The sequence below is a fragment of the Orbicella franksi genome, chromosome 6, assembly GCF_964199315.1.
Source record: "Orbicella franksi chromosome 6, jaOrbFran1.1, whole genome shotgun sequence".
In the NCBI taxonomy this organism is placed as follows: Eukaryota; Metazoa; Cnidaria; class Anthozoa; order Scleractinia; family Merulinidae; genus Orbicella; species Orbicella franksi.
In genome coordinates this window covers 21,594,383-21,616,988 of record NC_138150.1, presented here as the reverse complement: position 1 = coordinate 21,616,988, position 22,606 = coordinate 21,594,383, and the positions used below count along the sequence as shown (strand labels likewise).

General features: G+C 39.4%; 3 protein-coding genes across 9 annotated transcripts in view; 2 read left to right on the top strand and 1 right to left on the bottom strand.

Moving 5' to 3' along the window:
- The window catches only part of LOC145491257 (ADP-ribosylhydrolase ARH1-like), a 40,105-nt gene extending 24,282 nt beyond the window's left edge, over window positions 1-15,823 (top strand). The window contains exons 1-4 of one of the 3 annotated variants that reach the window (XM_081470416.1): window positions 7,161-8,164; window positions 9,636-9,951; window positions 11,599-11,827; window positions 15,012-15,823. In XM_081470416.1, the coding sequence (XP_081326542.1) occupies window positions 9,676-9,951; window positions 11,599-11,827; window positions 15,012-15,568 (1,062 nt within the window). In that variant the 5' untranslated portion in view covers window positions 7,161-8,164; window positions 9,636-9,675 and the 3' untranslated portion in view covers window positions 15,569-15,823. Of the gene's footprint in view, window positions 1-7,160; window positions 9,525-9,635; window positions 9,952-11,598; window positions 11,828-15,011 lie in introns of those variants that run through there. The other 2 variants (XM_081470417.1, XM_081470415.1) reach the window with 2 other exon arrangements.
- The window catches only part of LOC145491262 (uncharacterized), a 49,487-nt gene that overhangs the window by 26,151 nt on the left and 730 nt on the right, over window positions 1-22,606 (bottom strand). Inside the window, exons 2-8 of one of the 5 annotated variants that reach the window (XM_081470426.1) lie at window positions 22,072-22,208; window positions 20,343-20,472; window positions 19,442-19,521; window positions 18,765-18,844; window positions 17,336-18,275; window positions 15,962-16,508; window positions 15,390-15,479 (exon numbers count right to left, since the gene is read on the bottom strand). In XM_081470426.1, the coding sequence (XP_081326552.1) occupies window positions 18,045-18,275; window positions 18,765-18,844; window positions 19,442-19,521; window positions 20,343-20,472; window positions 22,072-22,208 (658 nt within the window). In that variant the 3' untranslated portion in view covers window positions 15,390-15,479; window positions 15,962-16,508; window positions 17,336-18,044. Of the gene's footprint in view, window positions 1-15,389; window positions 15,480-15,961; window positions 18,276-18,764; window positions 18,845-19,441; window positions 19,522-20,342; window positions 20,473-22,071; window positions 22,209-22,606 lie in introns of those variants that run through there. The other 4 variants (XM_081470427.1, XM_081470424.1, XM_081470425.1 and 1 more) reach the window with 4 other exon arrangements.
- Window positions 1,170-6,355, top strand: LOC145491278 (uncharacterized). The gene is made up of 4 exons (XM_081470449.1): window positions 1,170-1,228; window positions 1,756-1,791; window positions 3,843-3,900; window positions 4,171-6,355. The coding sequence occupies exons 1-4, from the start codon at window positions 1,172-1,174 to the stop codon at window positions 4,341-4,343; spliced, it is 324 nt and encodes a 107-aa protein (XP_081326575.1). The 5' UTR covers window positions 1,170-1,171; the 3' UTR covers window positions 4,344-6,355.

The following is a 22,606-nucleotide window of genomic DNA, read 5'->3' as shown; positions in this document are numbered from 1 at the left end:
GTTCCGTTCTAACACCATTCTATAATTATTGTGCTACTCTAAGTTTAATACGTTTTCCGTGAAACCATTTTGCAGAAAATGTCTGTGAATTATTGAATAGTTGTCCACTCGCCCCATTTACAAAAGAATTACATCGTGTTATTACGATGTAGCTTGGATGTCCTGTGTCTGCAGGCATTGGTAAAACTTTTACCTAAATTGACAGATAATATTCAATAGGCACTTTAGTAAAAACCACATGAAGAACTGTAATTTCCTTTATCTAATCTGAAGGCCAGCATGAAGCTATTGTCTTTGAAGAACTTATAAGTTGTTAATTTTTTTTTGTTCTGTTCTGGCAAGTTGCCTCAGGTAGCTCAAAAAACAGGCAACGAAGAAATTAAATGTCACTGATATTAATGACTCTGCATTTTCAAACAGAAAGCACAACAAAATGAATCGAACGAGAGAAGGGAAGGAGAGGAGAAGGAGAAAGAGAAGGTAGGAGAGGAGCAAAAATTAGAGGATAACGATGTAAGTTTTTCTTGAATGAAGATTGTTGTGCATTTGATGTTAGCCTTCCTGCACGAGTGGTTCCTTTTAATTCACTTCCTTAGTTTCAGTCATTGTGGTAGGTTAAAAAATAGATAAAATAGACCTTAAAACGGTTTTCTTCAATTGTAACAACATTCCATATGCTACATTAAGTACAATAATTATTTTTCCTGAAACGATTTTGTAGACTGAAGAGAAAGATGCGAGGTCTGCAAGGAGAGCAAGGGTGAACGAAGAGCCGGTGTCGGGAAATGTGATTCGGGTCAGGTCCCGAAACGGGACACAGGAAAGGAGATTTCAAACGGGAGCTCATTTCCAGGTGAGAAGCCGCAGTAACTAAAATTGCCTTAGTTGTATACATGTAGTTGTAGTAACATGGGAGTTTATGGCCCATGTTTTCATGTGAAAATAATCGGTTGTCTTGCGTGTCGACATTCATTTTTATGGAAACGTTCAGTTTAAGTTTTACTAACGTTGACCAGTCTATACAGGAGCAACCTCATTACCAAGCTAAGTTATTCACCTTGTTCCTCATGTTGCACAACCGTCTTTATTCTGTATGTTACAGGAGGTCTACGACTGGGCCGGGGCAGATGAATCCTTCCCGCCCCATTTCACCCTGCATAGGGGCAGTGTGATGGTTTCTCACGAAGAAACAGTGCAAATAGATGAAACTTTAGATGTCACAGAGAGAGTAAGTAGACAATGTGATTTGCTCAGCTTTAAAGTGGACAATTTTTAAAATTTGACCAGAAGCCATAATCGGGGACGGAGACCTTCCCCGATTGTGGCTCCTGATTTGACACAACAATCTAGATATGCTTGATAGTCACAATACTGAAAGTTAGCCTACCCATCCTCGCATACCGGGCGCAGCTAGTAAGGCTTTACGACATTTCCCGGCGAGGCTATAGTCTAGAAAAGTCTAGAGAAACCCAGACAGTCGATCCTCGCGAACGACCTCCCAAAATGTCAAGTCTGGGTGGCCGCTGACGGGAGGTGGTGAGGGGAGGTGGAGACGGGAGGTGGAGACGGGAGCTTAGACCATATTTGGTCAAAATTCGGCCACATTAGCATGTTTATTTTTAATTCATTTATGGTGGTCTCTTTTTAGACTTCCAGGAATGCAATGTTACAAAACATTAATATCCAGTTTTCGATTCATTATCTGTTTGAATGTTAACTTTTGTTTTTACATTCTTCTGTATTTACTTCCTGCAGGAGGAAGAGGAAATGGAGTCACTGTTTCAAACTAAGGTTAGGGAAGTTTTTTTTAAAATGTCCATCATTTAAACAAATCAAGTCTAACCTTGCAATCGGACTTATAACATATATAGCCGATATAGGCGGAGATTTAACCAATCTTGTGAACGCGAAGAAGATCATAATATCTGCTGCTACATTTCTTTTTACCTTCCATGTCACTATTTACCTATGAATTCGCAGGGACTCATTATTATTGGCCACTTTAATTCGGACTTAGTTGTTAGGAACTTACCTTCAGCCGACTTACTGATTCATCTAGGAAGCTTCAGACCAGCCTCTTCGTGAGGTTCTTAGGAAATTTAACATCCAGATGATAGTCTCCTAATCGAGCCGGGACACTTGGGACCAGGCTCTTCGTGAGCCAGGACACTTGGGACCAGGCTCTTAGGAGCTTAACTAAGGGCAATAGACTTCCTAATCGAGCCAGGACACTTGGGACCAGGCTCTTCGTGAGCCAGGACACTTGGGACCAGGCTCTTAGGAGCTTAACTAAGGGCAATAGACTTCCTAATCGAGCCAGGACACTTGGGACCAGGCTCTTCGTGAGCCAGGACACTTGGGACCAGGCTCTTAGGAGCTTAACCTAAGGCAATAGACTTCCTAATCGAGCCAGGACACTTGGGACCAGGCTCTTCGTGAGCCAGGACACTTGGGACCAGGCTCTTAGGAGCTTAACTAAGGGCAATAGACTTCCTAATCGAGCCAGGACACTTGGGACCAGGCTCTTCGTGAGCCAGGACACTTGGGACCAGGCTCTTAGGAGCTTAACTAAGGGCAATAGAATTCCTAATCGAGTCAGGACACTTGGGACCAGGCTCTTAGGACCTTAACTTCCTAATCGAGCCAGGACAATTGGGACCAGTAAGTTAATTTCTTTCGCGCACATCAATAATTAGGGTTTTTTCTTTATGGCCAGAGCTCGCCAGTGATGGAAATCGTATTATATTTATTTGGTTTGATCAAATCTATACAAGATCTCAAATTGGGATTTGAAATATAAAATTTGATATGGTTGTTTATTTACGGCGTTTTAGCCATCTAAAAACTTGAAATTTTTTCCTTCCGATTGGTCATAAAACGGGTGAGGTGGAGGTTAATAAGAACAACGAAGTAGGTTGATCTAATATTCGAACCAACAAATGGAAACGAGAAACGCATTTGAAATTTACTAGACACTGTTTAGTTCCAACTTCGCTTCAAAATTGTGACAATTTACAAGAACTATCCTGGATGTGCAGCTTAAGTGTCGGAGCATTTTTGAAAATGGGACGTTTTCGAGATCCATACTTCTTGCGGTGAAGATGTCCTTAATTTTAAGCGTGGTCACTCAGGATCAGGTTCTTTGTTAGCCAACTCACGCTCGGTAGATAGACTTGCTAATCGAGTCAGGACACTTGGGACCAGGCTCTTCGTGAGCCAGGACACTTGGGACCAGGCTCTTAGGAACGTACTCCGGTAGATGGACTTCCTAATCTAACCAGAACACTTGGGACCAGGTTCCTAAGAGTCTATCTAAGATTCAAAAAGCTCATTGCTGGGCATGGGAGGGGTATTAACGAGTATTAAGTAATTTTTGCTGGATCGCTCGAGACAAGTTTCTTTATGAGGCACCTTACCCCCGGTCGATAGACTTGGACAAGGACACTTGAGAACAGGTTCTTAAGATTTTACCCTCGCTCTATAGACTCTCTAATAGAGCCATAACACTTGAAAGCAGCCTCCTCGTGAGCGGAGGCATCTGGGACCAGATTCTTAGAATTCTTCCAAACTTTCATCCATATTCAAGTAAGGAGTAGTAAGGATACACAGAAACTTAATTTAACCGCGCATTAATTTTCATATCAAATCAATTAATCGGGGCAGGTTCTTATAATATCAACGTAACCACAATACATCTCTTTGTTTCTTGGCCACTTAGTTCGGTAAATTGAAAAGGGGGTATTCTACTCATATGTGTCAAACAGCCATCCTACGTTTAAAGGGCCCGGGATAACTGTTTGACACTTGTGGGTAGAATACTTCCCTTCTATTTTCTTACACAGGTTTCCTTCAAGGGGAATTATAATTACCAAGAAGGTGCGCTGTCAAAAACCCTGGAAGGTAAGACCTTTTCATTTAGTTTTATGTTGAAAAAAATGTCAACTCGAAATGTTCGTTTAAGGTACGAGGCTTCGATTTTCCTTTTGCCTTAAATATCTTTCTCTTTGTTCTATAGATTATTTGTTTCCTTATTTTTCGTGCCTCTTCAGCCATTATGTAAACTAAATACTATTAAAAATTAAATAGGGGGTCTTTGTGTTTGGGAACGATATTTTACGATTACTCTGGGCTGGTTGGAGGTTAGTTACAAAGGTGTTATTATCATTGCAGATGCACAAACTGATGCCAAAGAAGATGGAGACAAGAAGAGCGATGATAACAATGACGTGCCAGGCACGTCTTTAGAAAGGAAAAAAAGGAAAAGAAAGGACCGGAACAGAACAACAGCCAAAAGACTGAAGAAAAAGAAAGAGAAGGAAGGAAACCACAAAACTGACAACTGATTTAAAAATATGTTCATGTTATTTAAAGCATGGTAAATTCGATGTATTTTACTTAGGATAACATAGATAGATCGTGTTGCAGTTTGTACATACAATAATGCATGTATTTGCCGTAGGATAATATTGACAGAATATCGTCTGAACGAAAAAGTTGCCTACAATCTGCGACACAATAGCCCACACATTGCCGTTGAGATAACAATATTTCTGAATTATTTTAGCCTCGATTTCCTTAAATTTTACCCACTCTCCCTTGATAAATTAGTTTTTTTTCCTTCTGTGCTTGTACAACATTGAATGCAGGAAAGGGTTGGAGTATTGTATTTCGAGGTGTGGTTGATTTTAAAGTTCAATTTTAAGTCTGGCCTAAAAAGTTGCTTACTGAATTTAGTCGCAGATTGTAGTGACTAGTGACTAAAAAAATGGTTTATTGTGGTATTTTTTTTAGCAAACAAAATACAGACTTTCAAGCGCAAGCTTTTTAAATCGCCTGTATCATTTTTAGCCGAGAATGAAGTGGTTTTCAGAGACGTTATCTATCTGTTTAGAAAAACCGATGACAATTTTCTATTAAAAGAAAAGCAAGATTTAATTTCTCATGCACAAGGAACCGGGCAAGCGTGTGAGAACCTGGATTCTGCATTTTGCAACAAGAGAGTCATTTATTCATTGGACACTCTGCTAGTGGCACTAGTCGCTCATTCCATTTATTTATTTATTTATTTATTTTTGTTGAAAAAATCTAGTGGAAAAGGCTTTTCCTTTTAACTTTCCACCATTCAAGTGGAAGGCGCCCGTAAACGTTTATCCCTGATGGCTTCTTCAGTCCTTTTGGAAGTTTATGCTGATCTCCTCCTCAAAACTTCGATGGGCAATTTTTGTTTTTATTCTGACAAATAATATCGTTTTCTTATTTAATTTATGAAACACGGATCGTTTATTTAATTGTTTACCAATTATGTCTGTGACTCAATACTGAGCAAGTTGCAGTTTGTAGATAGAATGGTAGAAGCCCTTTATGAAACCTATGGGCTACCAAATTTGAGTTACTGTTGAGAAAAAAAATTTTAAGGATGCAAATGATTTTTAATGACAGAAAAAGGCACAACTCATGGATAAGAATGTTGATTTAGAATCATCTTTTATTTCTTTACCTTATGTATTACACAATGTAGCTTTCATGATGTAGTTTCTAGTACAACAATTTAAAGCAAGCTATTAATATTTGGCCAATCAATTTCTTAGTTATTCATGAAATAAAAAAAAAAGTTGCCAAATATGAAACTGACACTTACATATTTCAAATGAACCCTTCCGCGCCCCATGTTCAGACTTCCTTTTGGAGATGAAAATTTTTCGCGTTTCATTTGTTAAATTATCAAGGCTTTTGACACCATCCATAACAATTGAAGTGGCTTCAAGGTTAAGAATTTTTAAAGTCACAGTTTCTGGTTGCCTTTATATCGTTTGTAAGACTGCGACTAAAACGTTTTGCTTAATATTTAAAATTTACAATTAACATTGAAATTAAAAGCAAAATCAATTAGTCGGGTTGTTAATTTAATGAAAAGACAATGAACGTAATAATTAACTAGGCTCCCTTCACAAAAGAAAATGGTTTCACGAAGTATTTTTGCTAATAAGTCTCGTTTCCCGAACGAGTCTGGTTTTCTTAACGAGTCTCGTTTTAACGAGTCTCTGCCGAACAAGTCTCGTTTTAAATCTCGTTATTCCGAACTTATTCCGAACGAGTCTCGTTATTCCAAACGAGTCTCGTTTTTCTTTTTCGAAGGTGTCTCGTTTTCCTAACGTGTCTCGTTTTCAACGAGACTTTCAAAACGAGACTCGTTCGGAAAAAGACTCGTTATTCGAAACGAGTCTCGTTTTTCCGAATGTTTCTCAAACGTGTCTCGTTTTCTGAGCGAGTCACGTCTTCATGGCATATCGAGTACCCATTATATCGAGACGATTTTTGTCGAGTCCTATTAGCCTGGTTTACCAGAAACCATGAGAGATCCGTGCCGATTAGCCAAGATCAAGAATAAACAAAGGCAATTGAGCCGGAACCTGTCAAAATTATTCCATCGTCTGTTCTTACGCCAAGTGGCTGAATTTGCGAACAGTTCTCGGCTAAAGAAAACGCCAGTTGGCTGAAAGCGAGAACAGCTACAGGAATGTTAAACAAGAAAGCTCTGCGGCGCGAAAATCGTTCAGCGTCAATTCAATGCTGAGTCATCCCGGTGTAGAGTGTGAAAGAATTAATAAAAACCCGAATTCAAAGGCTTTTCACAAGCAAGAAATTGTCGGCCAAGTTCATTTCACTCGTTGTCCCAATGATCCATTAAAAGGGTTGGCGAATGCTACTTCCAAAATTTTGGGTCTCGCAAACTTTTCATCCGATCTCGAAATCTCGACAGCCTTTGCGAAGAGTCTTGAAGTCTCGTTTATATTGCATTTATTTCGATGCAGAAGTCTTGCGTGTTTTGGTCTCGGTCTCGGATTTTCAAACAGGGATCTCGGCGGTTATCGGATTTTACCATTCGTCACAACTAACTAAATTACTCCTTTTCTTTAATGTAGAGGTACACTGACATTAGCCTATTGGCTAAGACTGAGAACAGTTCTCACAAGTTAACAATAAGTCCCTTTTCTACGATCGGAAAACACTTCTCGGGGGTGAGGCGCAAGTTATGTCATGGTTTTCTGACGCTAAGTGGCTGAATTTGCGAACAGTTCTCGGATAAACAAAACGCCAATTGGCTGAAAGCGAGAACAATAACAATAAACAAACAATTAACAATAAGTCCCTTTTCTACGATCGGAAAACACTTCTCGGGGGTGAGGCGCAAGTTATGTCATGGTTTTCTGACGCTAAGTGGCTGAATTTGCGAACAGTTCTCGGATAAACAAAACGCCAATTGGCTGAAAGCGAGAACAATTCTGGGAATGTTTGAACAGAAAGCTATGCAGCACACGAAATCGTTCAGCGAAACTTCAATGCTGAGCCATCCTTGCTGAGCGCGATAAAATACGTTAGGTGGATAATTCCCGCTAAGATGCGAAATTTTATTATTCGGTTTGCCGTAAATATATTATTTTATGGAGGGCCACTGAGACAGAACAACAAAGACAACAGATTTTCAGGTTACAGTCTTCCCATAAATGGAATGAACAGAGATGAGTGACATGAGGAGCAAGGTCTGCACGTCAAACAACACGCAAATACTCGTGATTTCGTAACATGACACCTCGAAAGCAATAGTCGTGTTTCGTCCTTTCGTGGCTTTGAGAAAAAATTAATTATTGCTTTCTATGCGTAAGATTTCAGCAGAATATTTATTTGCTTTGTAGTCCGAAGAATTACTGATCATCCGTGTATAAAGCTGTTTCAAGCGAATATACAAGCAATACAAACCATGTCGATTGGTAGAAAACGAGAACTGTTCTCAATTCTAAAAATAACTTGACCTAAATCGCCCGCCGGTGACCATTCAATGTATGATATGCTCAGATAAAGCGGTAATATCGTCCGGCGTGGCGGGTTGGCGCGCGCTAAGGATAGATTTCAGAGAAAGGAGCTTGGAGTTGCGCCGAAGAACGAATCAAAATGATTGCACCAAACGGTAAATTATCAGAAGTGACAAGGTATCCTCCAAGCTACCGAGGAATACTCAAAGAGATCGTAATGAAACAGTGGCTAAACAAGTGTGAGAAAATTTTGGCGTGAATTTCAGGGAAAACGATTACTCGCTTTCAAGATTTATGGACCCAGGAAAAAGTTAATGAAATTTGCATTTGGACGACGGATCGACGCACTGATGGTAAGTTGCCGTCTTCCTTAATATGCTTGTTAGAAAAGAAAAATGGAAAAGCAGAATTTCACGTTGTATCGTCCGCAACGCAATTATGTGGACCTTGTGCGGCTTAACTAGAAAATTTTCAATTTAATATCCCCAGTACATTTTCTTTTTTGTTGTTAAGCTTAGTTAAAGAACCACGTAAACACCATTCTTGTAGAGAGTCGATATTCGCAAAAATTCAACTCGGCTACTATTGATAAAAGACCATTGTGTAAACTCATTCATGTGTGGTTAATGGATGATGACAAACAAACGTTCGAGAGTAATTACTTATCGGTGATTCATGACAGATGCTTACCAGACATTTTGTTTTCAATGAAAAATTCACCCGTTCTCATTGGTGGATACTGAGAACTGTTTCTCGTTTACGAATGAATGTGATTTCACGCTCCCTTATTGGCCAAGGCTGGGAACAGTTCTCAGAGCGACAAAACATTCTCAGTTTCCAGTTGAAAAGTGCATTTTCCACTTTGACATTGCACTCTGTCGGGCGGGCGGGCGCCCCACTCAGTCTCACTGCTGTCTAATATTGGTAAACACCACGTAAACACCATTCTTGTAGAGAGTCGATATTCGCAAAAATTCAACTCGGCTACTATTGATAAAAGACCATTGTGTAAACTCATTCATGTGTGGTTAATGGATGATGACAAACAAACGTTCGAGAGTAATTACTTATCGGTGATTCATGACAGATGCTTACCAGACATTTTGTTTTCAATGAAAAATTCACCCGTTCTCATTGGTGGATACTGAGAACTGTTTCTCGTTTACGAATGAATGTGATTTCACGCTCCCTTATTGGCCAAGGCTGGGAACAGTTCTCAGAGCGACAAAACATTCTCAGTTTCCAGTTGAAAAGTGCATTTTCCACTTTGACATTGCACTCTGTCGGGCGGGCGGGCGCCCCACTCAGTCTCACTGCTGTCTAATATTGGTAAACACCACGTAAACACCATTCTTGTAGAGAGTCGATATTCGCAAAAATTCAACTCGGCTACTATTGATAAAAGACCATTGTGTAAACTCATTCATGTGTGGTTAATGGATGATGACAAACAAACGTTCGAGAGTAATTACTTATCGGTGATTCATGACAGATGCTTACCAGACATTTTGTTTTCGATGAAAAATTCACCCGTTCTCATTGGTGGATACTGAGAACTGTTTCTCGTTTACGAATGAATGTGATTTCACGCTCCCTTATTGGCCAAGGCTGGGAACAGTTCTCAGAGCGACAAAACATTCTCAGTTTCCAGTTGAAAAGTGCATTTTCCACTTTGACATTGCAGGAGTGAGTGACTCACTACTACTAATATTGGTAAATATCTGCTGCATAGGCTGAACTGGATAGTACTGCACCTAACTTAATAAATAGTTGCACACCAGAGGAGAAAAGTAATAAATAATTCTTTTGCTTCCTTTCCCTCAGCTTAAAAAGACTCATCAATCATTAACAGCCACTATTCAAAATGTCTACACTTGATCAGTTCAAAGCATCCATGGTCCTCAGTGCAGTGGGGGATGCATTGGGCTACAAGAATGGCGAGTGGGAATTCTGTCACTCTGGAGAGGATATTCACCGAGAGCTACAGAGCCTTGGCGGACTTGAAAACATTGATATTAAAGGCTGGGTTGTGAGTGATGATACTGTCTTGCACCTTGCCACTGCAGAGGCTCTTGTGTCGTCATGGATAACATGTCAAGAGCTGTTTCTTGAGATTGCTTCAAAATACAAGGAAAGTATGGTAAGACGGCTATGTTAACTATGTTACGTTTATTTGAAATGTTTGTTTTCTTTGTTTCAGTGGCATGCCTGAAAACTAGCCAAGCTTAGTGCTTGTATAGCTAAGTGCATGACAACTATAAATGAGATTTACATTTACATTTTACATTACATCATTTAACTTTTGGTACACTAACAGCCGTTTGCTTGTTGACGCATGGTGACCATATGGTTAGCATGCTGCACTCTGGACCTAGTGGTCCAGATGTGAGCGCCAGACAGGGTCACTGAATGGTGTTTTTGGGCAAGATGTTACCGGTATACTTTAACAGTGCCATTCTCCACCCAGGTCTATAAATGAGTTCAAGGGAATTTAATGTTGGAGGCACCCCTGCAATGGAAAGGCATCCCATCCAGGAGGGAGGAGAAGTAGAAATACTCCTATTCTCTTAATGCTATGGAAACTGAGATAAGCTCTGGTTGTTAGGACCACTTGACCCCACACAGCAGGGTTGGACACTTAATTCTGAGAACACTCGCCATTTGGGCGAGTGACCCTTAAAATGCACTCGCCAGGACCAGTTTTCGCTTGCCCAAAAGTTTACCCCCCCTCCCCACTCATCTCTCCAACCATTTTACTAATCTTTTATTTTTACTATTTTTACCATCAAATCGACTCCGACAACATTCTATGTGACCAAAGTTTGTTTGTTCTCAACACACCACTTGCTAATCATACCTTTCTCCTCATCATACTTAAACCACGTCTGGCCAACTTGCTATTTATAGAAAACTTCCTGGTCCTTTGTCTTCTTGTATTCCCTCATATCAGGGGCAGCTTTCAGGGCTTTTTCGTTCTTTTTTCTCATCGTCAACTTTAGAAATATATTTCCACATATTGGCCATGATCAGCTTACTCCATTTTTAAACTTATAGAGAGAACACGCATTAATCAGAATGCTGGGAAAGTACGGGAAAACAATTCACTTGCAACATTATCGAACACGTGGCAGACTGAAGATTATTACTTCAATGGAAAATTCTATTTAAAGACCTTAAATCCCAAGAAAACACAATGGAGGCACTTCTTTTATTGATGAATCTTCATGAGATCCCTGTAGTTTGCGAGTAAACATGTCTGTTCTTCTCAGGAGCGCTCCTTGGGTGCCATGTTTACCTGATCACCAATGGCTTGATAGTGACCAACAGTACCGCTTTGTACAAGTACATGCATTACGTAATTAGCACTAAGAGAAAGCCATATTTGTCTATTTTCGAGGCCCAATGTTGCCTTTCAGTGCCTATTTATTAGACAGTTCGGAATATAAAGTTTTATAAAATAGAAATGGTAAGTTTATGTTCTGAGATTTTCTCAGCAAAATCGTACTTGCCAAATGGGTGAGTGGTCCATGATTCGCACTCACCCGACACTTTAGACACTTGCCTGGGTGAGCAGGCAACTGCTAATGTCCAACCCTGCACAGACTTTACTTTACTTTTTTATTAGAGGGATTTTGTGTTCATACTTTATTGATTTGAACACTCTTTCTTGTCTGGAATTTTTCCTCAGCCTTTAACTCCCATATGTGTCTTGATCAAGAATAATAATTAATTTGAAAAAATGTTTCTTAATGATTGTTTAATTTTTTTAAAAATACTTTAATTGTAGTCCGACATGGCAGGACGAGCACCAGGGATCACAACATCATCAAGTTGTGCGCATCTGAGACCGGAACGACCCCAAGGATTTGTGGTGCCATTTAATCCCGGAGGGGTTGGGTGTGGTGCAGCCATGCGTTCCATGTGTATTGGTCTTTTGTACCACTCACCGGAGAAGCTTGAAGATCTGATTGCTGTCAGTGTAGAAAGTGGCCGAATGACACACAATCATCCAACTGGTATGACCATTACTCACAAGTGCTTTACTTTATTCATTTCATTTGCTCACAGTCAAATTGTTAGCATGATAATGGATTACATGATTTAGGAAGTACTGCTTTCTTTGTGCTCTCTCACGTTGCTCAGCCAAACAGAGACTATTTCTGTTGTGAGTAAAGACACAAATAATCCATCCGTCTGTGGAGGGAACTGCTAGCAATTGCATTTATTTACAAAAAAACAGTGAAATAGAGATAAGCAGTCAAAAAATCCTAACGGTTTCAAGCCAAAGGTTAACAACAAAAATATAGTAACTTAAAGTAAAATAGCCTTTGTTTAAACTGTTCATCTTCAAATGATGTGATTTTCACAAGGAGCGGCTTATCAAGGGATACATTATCCCAGTGGGAATCAATAAAAAAGAAATGCTTAAATAATGTTTCTACTTGAGCTAGCAAGAATTCATATCAACTATGCAAGAAAGGAGTGACATTGATGACTCTTGGATGGGAAATTTTAGGGCATAATTAACAATTAGACCCATAGCCCACAAGGGCTACAGGTCAATAGCCCATTCGGCTTCGCCTCATGGGCTATTGACCCGTGGCCCTTGAGGGCGAAGGGTCTAATTGTTTTAGTATCACCCAACTAGTCGGACAGAAAAGGTAATAATAAAGTTAGCAAATGCAAGTTGAAGAAATATTTATTTGGGAATAAAATGAAAGAAAGCGTCACGCTCAATGGTGCCAATTTCGTTACTCGATGACTATTACTAATAGTCCCCTAGTAGCGTAGCCAATCAAAATGCAGGATTTGCATTAGTCCACTAGTTGGGTGATACTAATATGAGATATCCAAGCATGCCAATGTTTTGTTTTTTGTTTGTTTTGTTTTTGTTTTTTTTAATTTTTTATTGATTTTTTTAATTTTAGATTAATTTATAAACGCAATATACATAGGAAAAACTAAAAACATAAAAAGAGGAAAATAATTTTACAGTACAATACTTACTTACAGAACAATATGATAGTTAGTTACATCCTTTAGTTTACATAGCTAAAACAATATAGTTTGTAAATGTCCAGTTTTTTTGTTTGTTTTAAAGTTTCGAACAAAAAGGCAGCTCTACTAATGCTGCACTTCCTACGTATGTACAATGTGGTAAGCATTATATTACTGACCAAAAAAAAAAACATAGACACTATTTACATCATTTGCTTAGTTACTGGTAACAAAACAAAGAAACCACCTCATCAATGCATGTTAAATGATATGCTGAAAGGATTTTTGGAAAGCAGTCATAGACTTGTTTTTAAATGCTATTTCTTTCCATATATTTAATTTTCTTTTAGAAGTATGAGAAAACTGTCGAAAGAGAGCTTTTCGTTTTGTAGGCAGCTGCATTATATAGAAAATTTTGCAATTAGAAGCACATAGTTCAAAGAGTATCTGTGTTCCATTGTGGTGAAAACACCCTATAAAATCATACTATTTGATAATGTTAGCTGCTTTTTCGTTATATTTTTTCACCAGTTTTGAAGAGTTTTCCAAAAGGCTATAATGGAAGAGCAGCGTAAGAACATATGATCTAGGGAGTGTGTATCAGCTAAGCATTGAGGACATACATGGTGTGTCAGACGTTTTGGCTCTAAAAAGAGACATTTTAGTTGTGAGAATGTTGTGTATAATCTTATATTGAAACATTGTTATTTTAATGTCATATGTGATCTGGAAAGGTTATTCATACACTTTTTGGACTGTTTCGGGAGTGAGACCCTGTTTTAAGAATTTAGTTTCGGCAGAAGGTGTTATGAAGAATTTCTTCAACAGCAAGTTGTACACATATTTGGTGGAAATGGTTTCTTCTTTTTCTTCATTTTCTGAGCATCATGAAGGAGGATTTTCAGATGCTAACCTCCAAGAAGTTGACATAGAATCAATAAGACCAAAATAGAGGGTGAAGGGCCTTTTGAGCTTAAACTCATTACAAAAGTTTTTAAAGGACAGGAATTTACCATCCTCCTCGAAGGAGATCCTGGATTTATATCATATTTTTGTCAAGCCAACTTTTGTAGAATACAGGTTTACCGTTAACTAAAATTTTTCGATTATTCCAAATTACCTCTTCATAAGTGAGGGGAGTCTCACTTCTAATAGAAACAACGGCAAATGACTAAAGATTCCATAAGAAGCATGCCAATGTTGCTGATATGGGTGGTTAATAAGTGTATCAGTTTGTTTTTTTTTTTTGGACCTTCATTTTTCCCCTTTGCAGTCCTTAGAATAGAGAGAATTAAATCTTAAATCTTGAAACTATCCTCCAAGCTAAAAGTACTTCTTAGTGGCTTAAGTTTTATTTTTTGTAACAATTATGTGGGTCATTAGGTTTATGGGAAAGAGCATTGTACTTGCTTTATTTAGGTCATTTTCCCACGGTGGAAGAAAGGGCTGGCGAGAGAGCAGTGTGATCACCCAAGTGATGCTGTACTATGCACTATAAATGATGGCCTAATGTAACAACTCAATTAAAGGGTCTTTGCTAATTTGTTTGTGTGTAGCTAGCCAAACTAAGGGCAGAAAGATATCTGTCTTTAGATTAGTCACTTACTAAGGTGTTATCTAATAACGTAAACTGTTTGTCAATACAATTACAAGTAAACAAACCTGTCAAAAGTCATATTAAATTTTGAATATTGAGAGGTGTAGTGGCGTAACAGCTAGTGTGCTGGACCCAGGATTGATCAGTCTGGGTGTGGGGTAATTATGTTGTGTTCTTGGGCAAGACACTATACTCTCACAGTGCTTCTCTCCACCCAGGTGTATAAATGGGTACTGGAAAATCCTGTGATGGGCTAGCATCCCATCTATGAGGGAGTAGAAATACTCTTAGTAGCTTAATGCTCTAGAAAAACTAGGACACTTAAGGCCAACACAGACTTTAAAAATGCCATCGTTATTCTCAGGGTTTATCATTCTCACCCATTGACATCAGTAAGGATCTGTTGTCAATATGTTATCTTGAGATAAGTTATCTTGTAAATCCACAAATCATGCAGGCATTCATGATCAGTTTCGTGGTTACTTTTGCAAAGAGGTTTCATTTGAATTGGATACGAGCTAGGATGTAAAAAATTAGATTGTATCTGATGAGACATCTCAGGTTATACAAGACAGCTCAACATGTTGTTGCTTTGTTTGTACCAGGCTACCTCGGTTCCTTGGCGTCTGCCCTATTCACATCATTTGCTGTCCAAGGAAAACCTGTGAGGGAGTGGGGTGCAGCACTCTTGTCCACCCTCCCCAAAGCCATGGATTACATCAAAGAGGTTGATCGTGATGTCGAGGAGAATAAACAGCATTGGCCTTACTTCACTGAGGCCTGGACGAGCTATCTCTCTTTCCGTGGAATTCTTCAAGGTACCAGTGACCCAGTATTTCCTGAACCTTTCCCTATTAAGGAACGCGACATGTTCTACAAATCACTGAGTTTGAACGGGTGGGGTGGGGCCAGTGGTCATGATGCACCAATGATCGCTTACGACGCCCTCCTAGGTGCAGGGGCATCCTGGGAAGAGCTTTGTAGCCGAGCCATGTTTCATGGCGGTGACAGTGACAGCACAGGAGTGATAGCAGCAGCTTGGTGGGGAGCCATGTATGGCATGGATGAGGTTCCTGTGGGTAATTACAACAATTTGGAGTACAGAGAAAGGATCGAAATAGCAGCTGCTAAACTGTTTGCCAAGGCTCAAGAGCTCGCTTAGATCACCGCCAAAGCTTTGTGGCAAACCGCAATGACGATGGTCATAACAATTCTGCATGACACTACTTATTACACCCACAACAGGTTATTATCAGACACACTTTAATGATGAAGGTGATGATTGTGGCAGTTGATAAATTTGACATCTGTGAACGCTACAACTACAGCACTGTCAATTTTTGTTTACACAAATGTTACACCTTAGAGATACGTTGATTATATCATTATACAATGGAATAGTGTACAAGATTTTCATGAGTTTAATATTTATTACCAAGGCCCCTCTGGACACCAGCTGTGATGCTGAATGGGCCACCCTAGCTAAATAAAGTTTTACTTTCTTACTAAGATGAAATTATAAGACTGAGCCTATAATCCTATGAAGCCATCTTACCAGTTGATCGAGATTTTCATTTTTCTTGTATCAAAGTGTTTTTCACTGCTTACGTTCTGTGGAGTTTGAAATTAGCCAAAGACAAAGTTGGAAGACTGAAACTAGCATTATATTCAAGCTTATTATTGTGGATACTGTCTCGACTATACAGCACTGGCCACATGTGCACATAGCTTTTTCAGCGATTCAGAGTCATGAAACAACGAATGATGGCAGTCAAAAAGAAGAGGACAAGACAAGGAAAGCGGACTGTGAAACAGTCCGTATTTTTGTGCCATTTCGTTGGCTAAAACATAGCTTTCGGAGATGTCTGGGACGAGTAAGGCAGTTCGCGCGTCAGGTCTCTTTTCTTCCCCGCCCCTCTCTCTCGCTTCAGCGGGCGCGGAAGAAGAGCTCCCTGGGAACGAAGCTGACAGAAACGAGTGAGAATAACTCGGCAGAGGCAGAATGTTCGACCTTGTGAAATGTCCTATAAAACTCGTCGTTTGTAAATCAAATCAAATACAATACCTTTCCACCTTGATTCGCGTAATTTTTCTCGATTTCTCTGCAAACAAAAAAAAAGCGAAAGAGAAAATTAATGGCAATGCACGGACTCGAACCTATATGTCAAGGAGATTACCCCTGCAAGAACCCTTGTTAACCCTAGTTTTATCACCTATAAATGTAATAAAAACCATAAATGTAATACCAACCATAAATGTAATAAGAATTGACCATAAATGTAACACTGACCATAAATGTAAGAACTTTTAACCACAAATGTAATAAATTCACCAACCATAAATGTAATAAAATTTGACCATAAATGTAATAAGCTGAACAACCATAAATGCAATACGGCTTAATCATAAATGTAATAAACTACCTATTTACCCCTGAGTCAAGTGGCCACAAGCCCTGCCATTCTCTTATTTCGTCCAGGGAGGACAAGGGCCCTAAAATCAAATTGGTGGACTCATTGCTCCAGCATCGTTTTGGCCCAGAGGCCAAACCCGAAAAGGCATCATTTCATTAAGTTTATCGAAAGCACTAGGGTTCCTAGAGACGCCTTTCTTGTCTCAATGGATGTTACTAGCCTTTACACGAACATCCCACAGGAGGAAGGCATTGCTTTAGTATGCAGACATACGCGGAGTTCCATGACTAAAACCCTTCTATAGCAACGCACTTTGTAAGAGAAATGCTCAGCCTCATTCTTAAAGAGATCTTTCCAGTTCAATGGATGCTATCTTGAGGCAAAACACAAATAAACCACTTGAGTGGAAACGGTTTATCAACGACATCTTCTGTTTGTGGGATCACAAGCAAAGAAGATATAAAAATTTTTAATTGAGAAGGCTAATGCACTGGGGACGAGAATGGTCTACGCACCTGAATGCGCAACTCTGTTGATGGCAATTGAATCGAGTTTATTTTAGTATCGAGACAACTGTATCTTTCAATAATTTACATCGATCTCGGGATTCACTCACTGGTTCCTCAAGTAAATTGTTGCTTCTTAATTGTTCCTTCTCTTTTGCCGTAGATACCACTTCGTACTGTTTTCTGAATTATCGCAATTTCAAAGCTGAGAGGTAGCCACTGTATTGAAAAAGTGTCATTGTTTCCCACCAACGTGCACTAAATTATTTATTAAACTTTCTTTCTATATGTAAATCCCATCCATTTTCAGTTATTCCTTGTTGTAACGTGTACGTTCGATCTTACACTTGCAAATTGTGTCACCAAAACAGTTCGGTTTAAATTACAAAAAAAGACAGTGGCGGATCTAGGGGCGAAAACCGGTCCCTCCTTTCTTGGGTGAACAAAAAAAGTCGCAGAAGGAGGAAAAGCCGGCAGGACAAGCAACCTGTAACCTGTGCAAGCCATAGGCAGTAATTTCCTCACAATTGAAAGACAGCCAGGTGACAGATAACTTGTGTGCTTCCAAAGAGTTGGTAATAACTGTCAATTCCTTGGAGATCTTTATCTCGAGCTACAACTTTTTCGCGTTATACGAAAACTTTCGCAACAAACTTTTCATCGGGACTTGCTGCTGCGGATGCAATCCACGCACGACATCCACGCAACTCTTTTTGCTTCACACGACACCGTTCTTTTCTTGCAGACGTTGTTTTCGCATCAGTCTGTACGCCATTATGGCGCGTTCTCTCTCCTTGTCAGCTTTATCCTGTTCAAGAGCTGACATATGCTTGCGTTTCTTGGCTTTCGGCAGTCCAGCACCTACTGAAGTCTTAGTTTGCGCATTTGTGTCAGAGTTCGGGTCTTTTTCTTGCGAGACTAACGAGTGGAGTAACAGTGTCTTCGATCCCTACCACAAGGAAAGGAAAACACATAAAAGAAACTAGGCAATCCTCTAGCACTATCATAGTCGCATAGTAATTATTTTGAATGACCCCCGCCCCCCGTACGCGCTATATTTTTTCAGACACCCCCTCGTTTGAAGCCTGTTTCTTGGCACGTCCCCCCTAAATCCGACCAGCACCCCGCCCCCTTTATCTCAGAAAAAATGAGCAGTCCCTTTAGTCATTATTTGCATTGCTACGCAATGCTTCTCGGTAGTGGAAAGATGGGTCGTGTGATGAGCCAAAGAGAACTGAAAGAGAGCTTTCAAAGGTTTTCCAAGGGTTTTCTGACAACTTTTGTGCCATTAACTAGTATCGTTTGTATATCAACAACAGAATGTTTGCCTGCATAGAATGCGTCGGAAAATTTAAGATCATGGAGCAGTTTCACAACTTATGTAAATGAATCACTACTTTCGAAAAAACCGTTTTTCTTGATCAATGGTTCTCGATACCTTCTTTGTTTGAGCTGCTTTTCTGGGTTTTGCTGTAAGAGAAGGCGGCTGCATTACAACATCTCCAAACCGAACACTATCTGAAAAACACAAAGGGTAAAAATGGCGCCTAATATTCCGCACTTTGTCAGACTGCATTGCTAACTTCTTTCCACTGCCTCGTCACCAGGCATCACTACGTTAAGCTCATCCCCAAAGCACATGCATTTTTGGTGAGCGGTGACCAAAAGAATATCAGCTTCTGAGAATAAGATTGTCACAAGCTGCAAGTGGAATTGTTTTACCTCCCTTCCATCAAGCATGCACTCGGACCTTTTTTCCGCTCTTTACCGACACAATGTAAAGCATCTTCCCGGGTATGGGGGCCATTAGATAGCAGACCCAGCGAAGGCCGAAAGCCAAATCAACTTTTACCTCATTGAGTTGCTATAACAGAACCCTGATTGAAATTTCCATTAAAAATCGATTTCCACGATTTGATTGCCCACTTGTTTCTAAATATTCCTCCGAAGCTTCGGAAAGGCGAGGAAACAACGCTATTTTGTAGACGACCCCAGGCCATTGCACTCTAAAGGCTGATGGTGTACAGTAGCTCAGCCAATTAGATTGCAGCATTTGCATTAGTATACTAGAAGAATTCTACTGATAGCTCTTAGTCATGACTAGATTACAGACACCTTTCGTAGGACCTAAGCAGGTATTTTCTTCAGATGACCTTCTCTTTTCTTTCATCTTCTGCTTCCTTTCATTCAGATGTCTAAGAAAAAAAAACAATATAAAATCCAATGAACACAGTACACATTTAAACCATACCACGCCCCTATGTCATGAGAATTCTTAAAAGATCGTTTCAAAGGATTACAAACAAAAATTAATATCTTAATATTATTGACCACTCTCACTTTGGGGCAATGACGACTAATTCTGAATCAAATATTACAATTAAACATAACATATTTCAAGAACTCAACTTAGGTAGGCCAGTTCTTCTTGGTTATTTACAAAGCATAACTGAGGAGTTGAGCCCCGGACTACCAAGGACGAATTCAAGGGGAGGGGCTTGAATCCACTTCCCTGGATTAAAAGACCAGACTGAGTGCCTTGAACCCCTCAAACACATTGCTTCCATGATTTGGTGTATTTGTGTACCGGGGATGCTTATCATTAGCTGAAAGAACCAATTGGGCTGGCTGCTGAATTTAAAACTGGTGTTTTTCAACATCAGCAAGCCAACCAAAAGAAATTTTGCAGTGTTTAGTTTGCAGATCTGTTATAACATCAAATATTTTCCAATGATGGGACACTGGGAAAATGGGAAAAACAACCATTGGAGTACAGAATTTTCTGATGATACCATGCATACTAATATAACCCATAAATTCAAACCAAAGATCTCAGAAAATTACCATTTCAGACATGTCAAATGTTTTGGTAGTTTTATTTCAATGATAAGGATCTTGGAGTGAACACAGACTTTGCACAAGACATTGTTTGAAAAGGAAGCCCTGCAACAAGAAATTAAAGGAAAATGACAAGAGAAGAAGTCAAGCTATCACACGACAGGGAAATTTAGCTTACTTTCTTCTTCCATCTCTCATCTTCCTTGATGCTTTCAAAGATTCTCCAACCTCCACAGTGGCTTGATGGTCAATCCTATCAAAATACTGCTTCTTGCTTTCTCCTGGAATTCGTTGAAACTTTGTCATTCCTAATCAGAGTGAATGTTTACGGAAATGATCAGAAATGTTGTTGTAATATATTTTTCTTAAGTTTTTATTTTCTCTGGGCTAAAAAAAAAAATTCATGTAGATGTGTAATCAATAAATGTATCTATTATAAGTGAGTATGTATTAATAAAAGAAAATCACAAAAAATACAAGGTACAAAAAGTTGTGCAAGATGATGCTGTTCCTTTTTCAATGTATAAGATTAGATTAGTTTCTTTCTCGACTGCTGTTCATAGTATATATCGCAAGTTGGCTTTCAAAGCTTGGTGGCTTCAGGCTGTTCTAGGCCTTTGTTTAGTTGGGGGAGCAGACCAAAGAATGGGATAATTCCATAGAATGATGATGGCAAAAGAACATATTGAGTTTAGGGGTAAGGGGAACCTCCTCTATCCTTTGAGATTTCCATAAAATTAATCTGTTGAATTCATACTATAATAAGGTTGCCTGACCAAAATCAAAATATCCACCTACTACAAGCTTCCAGAGCCATTGCAGTGTCTTCCTCAAATGAGGAAAAATACCTTCTCCCACACTGAATGCCATTTGTCTGCCACACGACAATGCAACAGCACTTTATTGACAATTCCATCAACATCACAACGATAACAGAATCAGAGTCAACAGCAGGAAAAAACTACCCAAACGTTGATACACTTCTATAAACTTAGGCAAGCACTCACTAAGGGGTGGGAGGGTGGGAAAACTGTTGCACTGTCCGGCAAGAAAAGAAAAACTGAATTACACGTCCGAAAGTGAAACTGACATCCTGACTCGTACCCAGGTCCCCCATTCAGTGTGAGAGAACTTTGTTTCCTGTCTCTTTTGCAAGCTCAGCCAGCAGGAAAAACATAACTATCACATGGTCTTTGAAGACCAAAGTCACATGGCAAAATGTTTCGCTACAGGACCGGAAGTTCATTACCATGGTATCAATTGCTCTACAACTAACCTACACGGAACTGACCATTTGGAGGAGACTAAGGTGGCAAAGTGATAAATTCCAGTTTGCTACTCAAACTGGACAGGTTGTTAGTCCATCACAGGTGACGGACTGTGCCCCCCCCCCCCCCACCCCCCTCCCTTACCTATGAGCATTTTTATCACCTTACAATTTTCCAGTGACCATATTTTATCCCTGAGTGGAGATAGGCACATAATTTTTTTGAGAGTAAAGTGGCTTGTCCAAAAACATCAGAAAAGACACAGGCTGAGGTAAAGCCATTGGTTTTGCAGGTAGCTAGTTGCTTTCCTTTGTTGAGGGTACTATAATATATTTATACATGAAATTATAACTAAAATTAATTTAGTTAATTTTCAGTACCAAGAGCATCCAGAGATGTAACCAAGGGCCAGCTGCCGACTAATTTTACCGGCTGAAGCATAATTTAAATCTGGCTGAGATTTCACACAAAAACAACAACTTGCAGAAACTTTGAAGTTGTCAAGGACAGAAAAGCTAGCTAGACTTGTTAATGAGCCACTGCTTACACCTAAGTAGAATGTTCTCTAAGCCACATCCCTGGACATCCACCTTTGAGAGGTTCAACCATATCCACATTAAAATACAGTTTAATTTGTACCTTGCTTCTTTTTCTTTTTAGCAGTTTTCTTCATGGTGCTTTTATTCTTCATGACCAGCTGTCTTCTAAAGAGATCTTTTGCTGCTCTAGGCATTTCTTGTTCACTAAGCTTATCGTTCTTCAGCACAGGTTTGTTGCTAAAAATAATTTTGGTATAACACATTTTAGTTCAAGAATACTTACCTAAGCTACATGTGGTATAGACTTGCCACAAGTCGACCTTTGCTTAGTCATCACTTTGCTTAATTACTGCCCTCCAGCAAAGCAAGAGGTAGATCTTATGAAGTCACGTGGGGCAGAAACTCAGCAAGTAAAGATGCTCTGTCTCACAGACCCTGAACCTGATTGTACTATTAATACTAATTTAAAAATGTTTGGACAGCTAGCCTTCAGTCATCAAGCAACTTTTAAAGATACAAATCTTCCTCAATTTTCCAAACTAGCATTAATTTTCACACTATAAAAACTGAGAGAATTAATAACAGAGGTTAACAGTGTTGCAGGTAGTTAAAGCTAGAGATTGATGGATTTCTGA